Source organism: Vigna angularis, chromosome 1, assembly GCF_016808095.1.
Source record: "Vigna angularis cultivar LongXiaoDou No.4 chromosome 1, ASM1680809v1, whole genome shotgun sequence".
NCBI classification, from domain to species: domain Eukaryota; kingdom Viridiplantae; phylum Streptophyta; class Magnoliopsida; order Fabales; family Fabaceae; genus Vigna; species Vigna angularis.
The window spans coordinates 55180079-55189369 of NC_068970.1; the positions used below are offsets into that span (position 1 = coordinate 55180079).

General features: G+C 33.5%; 1 protein-coding gene across 3 annotated transcripts; it reads right to left on the reverse strand.

Annotated features, from left to right (window-relative positions):
* Positions 1-2045: 2045 nt before the first annotated feature.
* LOC108334117 (protein MALE DISCOVERER 2) lies at positions 2046-8260 on the reverse strand. 3 transcript variants are annotated; one of them, XM_052871462.1, is made up of 14 exons: positions 7936-8260; positions 7319-7729; positions 7074-7206; positions 6803-6874; positions 6008-6151; positions 5801-5932; positions 5046-5144; positions 4885-4946; positions 4359-4793; positions 3436-3626; positions 3189-3321; positions 2951-3108; positions 2683-2871; positions 2046-2589 (listed from the first exon to the last, which is right to left on the reverse strand). In XM_052871462.1, the coding sequence occupies exons 2-14, from the start codon at positions 7416-7418 to the stop codon at positions 2329-2331; spliced, it is 2109 nt and encodes a 702-aa protein (XP_052727422.1). In that variant the 5' UTR covers positions 7419-7729; positions 7936-8260; the 3' UTR covers positions 2046-2328. The 3 variants fall into 3 exon arrangements, with proteins under 3 accessions (XP_052727422.1, XP_052727421.1, XP_017425296.1); XM_052871461.1 differs by having other exon boundaries at positions 5046-5180; XM_017569807.2 differs by lacking the exon at positions 5046-5144 and having other exon boundaries at positions 7936-8259.
* Positions 8261-9291: the final 1031 nt, after the last annotated feature.

Sequence of the window (9291 nt, forward strand, 5' to 3'; positions counted from 1 at the left end):
TCTTAGAATTCATAATAAATAAGGATATTTTTGTTAACTAAATTTGGTATACTTTAATAGGTTACGTAAATTAACAAACTTATCTATCTATTTATATATAGGGGTTGCTGACGCGCGTACGCCTGTTTTTCAGTTGGTACATTTTAGTAATGTGTACCGGGTTTTAGTAGACAAAAATACCCTTATATATCATGGATTCTAAGTTTTAAGGTTAAAGGTATTTTAATAATTTTCATTCTCAAACCTAAAGAAAAAAAAAACCCCAAACCCTTACTCACCTCTCTCATTCCTCTCAACCCTCTCTCTTTTATCTCTCTCACTTCAACCTTTTTCTCTATCGTAGCCCTAATTGAAAAAGTTAGAAACACTTGCCGTTAAACAATATAAAAGGGGTTTGCTAACGCGCGTACACCTGTTTTTCAGTTGGTACATTTTAGCAATGTGTACCGGCAAATATTTTTGATTTTTTCAATTGCTATAATGTAACAACTAAAAAAACAGACGTACACACGTTGGTAAACCCCATATATATATATATATATATATATATATATATATATATATATATATATATATATATATATTCGACTATTTTTGGCTGTTTTGATATGGTATTTATTGGATAATGAAGGAGGTTGTTGTTTGAATTGTTCAAACTTTTTCCATCATACTTCTCTGAATGTTCGTATATATTTTCCAACTTTGTGAACTGTGAATTAACTGTGATGCTTGAAAGCACACGGCTTTTCAATGACAAATGTGAAAAGATGAAGAAAAGTTAAAAATAAAATGTGATAAATCAAGAATTAATGTTTCAAAGTCAAAGTGACCATCCATGCCATCCATTACATTATAAACAGTGACAAGACAACCTTAAATATTTTAAGTTGGGGTGTGCAGAATACTCTTAAAGCAACCAAATTGTTTACCATATACTACAAGTGGTTTTTCTTAACTGTTAAATAATTTAGTCAGGACCAGAAAAAAATACACAACAGTAAACTGATTTTATTTTATTTTTAATTTAATTAAACAATGCTATTTTTTTTCATAGCATATAAATACATATAAGCTAACGCACAATTGAAAGATGAAAATTGTCCAGGCATACTAAATATGCGTAAACAAAAGTACATTATGATAATATTTGAGCTTGGTACGGAACACAAACTAAAAAACGAAAAACCTTTCCTGATCGACCTCAACTAATATAGAATAATTTATGTCAAGTAAGCCACCCATCATTGACTTAATTTGAAATAGCAAATCAGATTTAATTGACAGCCCAATTTAACTCACCTCTGTAATCTGATTTTATATCTAATATACGTGAAAATCATATATATATATATATATATATATATATATATATATATATATATATATATATATATATATATATATATATATATAAAAGATAAGATTAAGTTAAATTTAAAATTTATTTTTTAATACAGTATCAAAAGCTATTCTAACAAAATTTGTTATTTGATAAATCTATTCTTCCATTCACTGTCATACTACCAATTAATATCTAATCCATACTCAAAATATATATGTCTCAACCTAAAGAATATATTAAAAATTTCATGTATATTAGATGGAAATAAAATCAATTTACAATATATATATATATATATATATATATATATATATATATATATATAAAAGGATACAAATATCATCTTCCAAATTGATTTTACGAAATTGAATAATTTTCTTTTTTTGGGTGAAATCATACTTTTCTTTAAGTTCATAAAAGTAGGTAATATTAATAGGTAAATGGTACATAGGTAACTAGGGATAAGTACTAAAAGTTTTCGTCGTAGTACTAATCATGCAAGAATTATCCCCAAAACGAAAGAAATTACTTTGGAAGTCTATCCTCTTAATAATATACGTGACCGAGCAAGAGTTAAAAAGATTATACCATACTTACATGGAGAATGTGTAGATAGGTGTGTGTTTGCAATTGGTAGACATTCTAAATCAAGGAACGGTAACAAGTTTGATTGATAATTGTATATTTGTATAGAACTTGCATGTTCATTGGAACTTATATTAATATTGCCAACACTTTTTACATCCCAATCTTCATCAACAAAAGTACAATTTACAACAACCCACCTTAAAATGACAACACTCTTCCATTGGGACAAGAATTGCTATGGTATTAATCATAAGAACTTATAAAAGAACAAATAGAATTAAAGAATTTGAGCAGCAAATACCACAGCATTATCCAAAAGGTTTACTCTGGTAGCAACATGTTAAAGGTTGGCCATAGAGACTTGGCATGCAGCACAGAGATGAGAGCGAGGTAGAACTTTAAGAGGTCTCCAATGATAAGATCTCCAGTTCAGCCCACCAGAGGGGAGAGAGTCTAGGGACAGCTTGCTCAGGTGATACATGCAGCACTTCCCTCAATCTGGGAGCTATGTCCTTCATCGTTGGTCTTAGCCTTGCATCAGATTGAAGACATTCTTTGATCACCTCACAGATGACATCAAGTTCTTCTTCTTTGAAGGATTCCAACGAGGGATCAATCAGATTGCTGACGCTTTGCTTATTATTCAAGTGCTCAGCAGCCTGAAAGGTTTATCAGGATTTATCTTTTAAGTGACATCCAGGAGCAATGATGTTGCACTTGAAAGTACTAGGAAGCACAAATTTCAAACTTACCCAGTCAGTAATGTGGCCATGTTCTTCAGAGTATGGTAGTTTTCCGGAAATGATTTCAAGCAACAACACTCCAAAGTTATAGACATCGGTTTCAGGATCAGCATGGGGTGGCAAGTCACATTTCTGTGACTCATGTCCAGGTGTGTTGGCTTGTGATGACACATTCTTGCCAAAAGCTATTTCTGATATCTGATAGCAATAAAATGGAGATATGTTACTTGATGCCTTACACATTAAAAGGAAAGAAGGAATAGAAATGTGCATATACCTTAGCAGCAAAGTCATCTGTCAACAATATAGCAACGGAATTGAGGTTGGAATGAGCTACTGGTGGATTCAGATCATGGTGCATATACTGAAGACAATATGATGTGCCCATAATAACCCTCATTCTTGCGCTCCAGTCAAGAGGTTCAACTTCCTTAACTGAAAAGAAACAAAAACACAAAACTTAGCATGTTTTTTGTAAAGAGAACCTAAGCCTTCAATCAGATCCGCTGTGTTACCATGCAGATGCTCAAATAAGCTTCCATTCGGAGCATACTCAAATACCATCATCCTGGTGAATGGTTCTTCTTCATCACAGTACCCAATAAGATTGGTAAAGTTCTTATGGTTAACACGGGATAATGTGGCAATCTGAAGAAAAAGGGACAAAATTAGCAACAGGTAATTAAGAATTGACAGTCACTCAATTGAGTTGGGACACCCAAATCAACTTTTTCCTCTCCATTGACTAGGGAAAGAGAAAACCTTTTTGCGATAGGCCGTCTCCATTGTCTTTGACCAATCACGGGCCGAAGTAACAATAGTTGAATCAACAGCAATCTCGACTCCACTGGATAGTGTTCCCTTATATATGGTGCATTCATCAAAAGTATTAATAATATTGCTGAAATCTTCACAGGCTGTTTCCAGCTCTGCCTGATTCAACTTGGGGACCCCTACATTACATACAAGTACAAAACACAGTCAACATATGTTAACATTAACTTCTATTTTCTTTTTATCTACGGAGCACATTGGGAACTTTTTACCATTTTGTTGGCTATAACCTCTTCCAGAGTCCCTAACCCTGGTAATAAATCTAAGCCCAGATAGCACTTAGCAGGAATTTTGAATTGAGCTAATAACTTATGGAAGAGATTAGACATAATCGATTCACAGTTTGACACTTCAGATGGTATATATATTGCATAACAAAAAGATAGAGTCCATTTTCTTGCAATTGGCTGACCATAAACTAACAAAAGATTTCATAAAATTGTTGCTATTCAAATTAGAAAGATGATGATGGTTGAACAAGTTGAACAGGAGAGTCTCCAACATTTAATAAAAAATGGTTATGGACCTATTGTGACTTCCATAAAGAAATGAAAATAATCAATCGCATTATTACATACTAAAGAACATATATGAGGGAAGTATGAGGCGTTTAAAATTTGGCAAGCTGCCATTAGCCAAGTTAAAACTTCATTTTCAAATCAATAATTTATTACCGTCAAGTTCTTTAAGGTATCTGAAATTCTTTGGTGAACACTAATAATAATGCTGTTCTAAGTTGTGCTCAAAAAATTAAACATGCCCTAGCTTCCCTTGAACAGGTTTAAAGAATGAATTGAAACCAAGATAAATTGGGTTTACAAACACAGCCTCATATTTACTAAAAATAATACCTGTTATAAATGCTTTCTGCAGCTGTCCACTTATTCCTGTTTTCCATGGCTTTATTACTTTTGCTGCTCGTTTTCGCCAAACGCAAAGCATGATCAAAACAATAATGACCAAGACAGCTACACCTGCTATTATAATAATATACTCCCATAATTTTCCAGAAGCAACATTAGCTGAACTTGGTTGACTTGTTTGATTCGTAGGTGTCAAATTAGAAGTTGAAGGCAATTGTCCAGGTGACTGATTCTGTTGCTTATTGGTGTCTGGGAAGGCTGGAAAAGCTCCACTGCTCTGGGTAATTGGAATATAACTGATCTGTATAGTAGGCCCACCACTGAAAGGTGCAGCTGCAAGGTTACTAGACTGATCAAGCAACTTCCGTCGTGCTGAATTGACTACATTTTCTACATTCTGGTCAATCTCTGAATCATCAGAGCCTACATTACGGAAGGTATGTCTTGAAAGTCAGTTAAAAGCATAGATATCAATTTCTCACAGGCCATAAATCAATCAAGGTTCTCCACTCACCAGTCAGAATGCCACACCATTTCTCTGCATGGGCATGAGGGGTGGCCTTTACTAGCTTGAGCCTTCAAATAACAGCAGACTATTTTAGTAAGGTAAACATGATGCAAGAACAAAATATAAGTAAATCTTCAGATTGAGATGGTAGAAAGTTATCAACACACAGTGGAAGTGCCATAGCAAAGACAGCATTGGCGTATTTTTTTAGTGCTCCTTTAAGTGGAATAAAAGATGAATCTGCCCCATTCCATTGCTTATAATTTCTGTGCCATAAAATTTTCACGCCATGTTGTTGTATACTTTTCAGATATGCATCGAAAGGTAAAAAAAATAAGAAACTCATCCCTTCTTGTGAACCATAAAGGATGAAGCAAATTAGGAATACAATCCCATAGGATGGTACTGTCAGTTTGATACTGCAACATCTAATCTTACCAGCATAAAACAGAGCCATACAACATTAAAATTTCAGTTACTCATATAACAATACGATAACTATGGTGATCAAATTTAAGAAAATCAAATAAAATAAAAACACTGAACACATGCAATTCTGCAAGTCTCTCGAGTTTATACGCTAAAGTACACCAAGAATTTCCAATAGACAACAAAATGATTAACAGCTTGCTTTTCACCAATCATTAGGATATCAAATGACAAATGATAAACAGGTTGCTTTTATTGTTAGTTAGATGAATTTTAATCTTTGCAGCACATGTAATTTCACAAGAACCAATCATAATTAAAGAGAGTGTGACTCCTGCTATCAACGTGTAACCAAAAACAAAGTGAAAAACTGGTTTTTCAAGAGTTAAAATAACAAATTAAAAAACTGAAAAAAAAAAAACACATTTCAGTTTGTCTTTACCAACATAGACCTCCATTCAAGAAAGAATATACATTGTCACTTTCTCTTTACCTGGGTGCAACCTTTCGGTTCTTTCCAAGCAATGAAGTTGTCAAACGAGTTGAAAGATTGATACTACAGGGCAATCTGAGCTTTCCAATCCCTTGAGAATCACTGCTTTCACATTTCTTGTCACAAATGAACCTAGGGAAAAAATAAATTCATTGTAGGTAACCCACAAATGTAACCAAATAGAAAAAAAAAATAGAGTTAACTTACAATTGTTCTGACAACAACAAATGGCCAATTTCTGCTGAGACACATCCAGTCATGTTATTCCCCCTTAAATCCAATAACTCCAGCTTGTCTAGATCACCAAGTTCTTCGGGAATAGTACCAGAAAAACTGTTCTTGTATAATATACTATTTCAAAGAAATAACGGTTTATCTGAATTAGAAATATATATTAATATAAATAACAATATTAAGTAAAATGAGCTGTTGGCTTTTTAAACTTTTGGAGAAATGGCCCATAATTTAGTCTTTCATTAAAAAACAACATAAAATTAAGTTACAACACAACAAGAGCTAAAATAATTGTACAGAAGGGCTCATCATAATCTGTCCTACAAAGGCAAAGAATCATGATGGACGCTAACATGGCCTTATAATGCAGCTGAGAGGAAATTAACTGAAAATACTAGAGAATATAGCCACTTTCAGAGTTTTTTATGGGAAGCGAACTGCTATATTGCAGGCAAGCTTACAAAACTAGCATTGCATAGAAGATAGAAGAAAATAGAAGAGTGATAAAAATCATACACAGAGAGACAGAACATTTATTGCTACCAGTCTCTTGAATTATCGGATGCATTCCAGACAATAACAACATACAAAACAAGTATCACCATTTCATTCTTCAAGCATATCCTGAAATTTAAGAATGACCTCCATATGACAAATATTGAGCTCTTGGATTAAGTTAAATTATTATAAGATAAAGTTCAATCAGCGCTTTTACCAGCATAACGTGTTTTACTTTTGAGATAATGGTAACATGGCAAGAACCCTTACAGGGATTTTAGATGACTAAGTTTCCCAAGCTCAGGAGCCAATGTGCCTTCCAAATATAGTTCAGGTAGGACCCTACAAGAAACATTGGAACGTGCAAAAGCATATAAGCATAAAAATTCTGCACTCACGTCAATCAAAATGGTTGTTTTCTTTAGGCGTCAAGATCAGTTATATCATTATATGCATTATAGTTTGCCTTGGCAAAAAGAAAAAAGTAAAAATAATACAGTCTCAATGGAAGATTAGAAAGAGGAAATCAAAAGGAACTTACAGCATTCGCACTTTACCACCTACACAACGAACACCATACCACTGGCAAGGATTACAATCATTTGGATTCCAATTTGACAGAGCATGAAAAGGATCACAAGTTATTCTTCCCCGAAATTCCAACAAGGATAATCCTGTATATCCATTCCAAATGCAACAACAAAAATCAAACACCAAGATACAAGGAATGCATTAAACGATTCTCTGCAAATTAGGGAAACTAAAAGGACAATCCATGAAAATCACCTTCATCGTTTAGAGACAAACAATGTTGAGTTCCCCATAGAGAAATCAATCCAACATAAATTCTGAGCCACAATCCATATGGGCCCCATATGCTTTCCATTGATATATGAAGGCAATGTCGCTTTGGTAGAGACAAGACCTATATGTCGTTATGAGCAGTACATATCATATGTACAAAATAGGAAGGTTTTTTCTGTACATAGAAACCCTTCCACCTATGTGGATGAAGCTGAGGAAATTTCACTAACTAGACAAAACTTGTATATTACAATCAAAAGCTCTTGGGTCCAAAGATCATTTGAGGGTCTCTCATTTTCTATTCAATCTTTTCCTTACAACCTTTTGCTCAACAACGGCATACCCGGCTCACGATCTTCCTCCCAAATGATCTCCCACCAATGGGGGCTGGGGCTGTAAGAAATTACATCCAAGGAAACAAAAAAAAGAAGTTTTTATTCCAACAATAAAAGAATCAATGAAAAATGACAACGTTGACAGACAATCAAAACCATAAGAAAGAAGAAACAAGGAATAACCCCATCAGCAAGCAAACTTTGTGGGTGTGTGCCATCGCACCAATGCTAAGAAAAAAAAGGGTTAAAAGGGCATTGAATTACCATGCAAATGGGAGAAAAGGGTGTAGGAAAAGATGCCCTTTGTTGGATGTAAGAGAACGATCAAGAATGATTGATGATGAAATCTAATGCAAGTTGGTGGTGATAGGTGGGGGGGGTAAACTGAGACAGGGAATCAGATAAAGGAAGCAAAAGATTCAACGATTTGATATATGGAATATTGAATGTTTGGCTCAATTGCTCCCTTAGAGAGGTGTCTCAGATGACCCTCTCTCCGACCACCTTCATCCTCTTACAATGTTAAGGTTGTTTTGTCTCTTGTCTCAGTTTCTCTCTCATCACCCCCCACCACCCACACACACAATTCCCCCCTCTCATATTTTCCTTTTTCCTAAAATTCGCTGTAGGTCCCATTGGCCACCTCTTCCGAATTACTCGCACGCGCTTTTTGTTTCTGCCGGTTCACTATTAATGATAAATATGTATCTGTTTTCCATTTTCTGTTAACAAAGTTTATATTTTTACTATATATCATCAAAAATTTTCTTGGAATAGATTGTCTTCTTAATATGTGCAATCTATTCTTCAATTATTAAAAAATAGATACTGTCATGAACAAAATCAAAACATATTAGGAATTGCTTGTCACGATCTGTAGCAGAGACGAATCAACAAACATAATCTTGGTGTCTGACTATGCAAAATTGACCTCTAACCAACATTTCTGAATCATAAATGTCTTGCTATTGGTTGCATTTTGCTCATGCTATTTATTCCTTTTGAGGCTGTGTCCAAACTTCAATAAGAAAAATATTCTCAATAAGAAAAATAGTTAATGTGTGCTATGTATATAAAATAATAAATACGAAAAGAAACTTTAGTTAACCGTGTAATCTTATTGCTAACATGTTTTTAAATTTATTTTTTTATTTGATTATATATTTATTTATAAAACTTAAGTTTATACTAATTTAACAATTTTGTTTTAGACGGAGAGGAAACATTTAAAATAGACATAGACTATTTTCATACCTTTTTAAAACAAATGATACTAGTATACTTGTGTACATATTTTGAGACATGTTCGTAAAAATAAAAATAATAGCAAATAATAAATCATTTCAACAAAGTTATATATCAAATGACTGTTTAAATTAATAATAAATATTTTGAGACATAAAATATTTCGAAGTCTTAACTAATTACTACCCCATGTTCTTTCCAATGACAGTGAAGTGAAGGTGTTGGAATCTTTAGCGTGAGTTAGAGAAACACGACAAGGATCTTCTTACATGGAATTTATATAGATCTTTTTTCCTTCAGCATTTTACACAAAAACTGCCAAAAACTCTCTTTATTAAGCTCTACAAACGAATATACTTTGCCCTGAAAAAGATG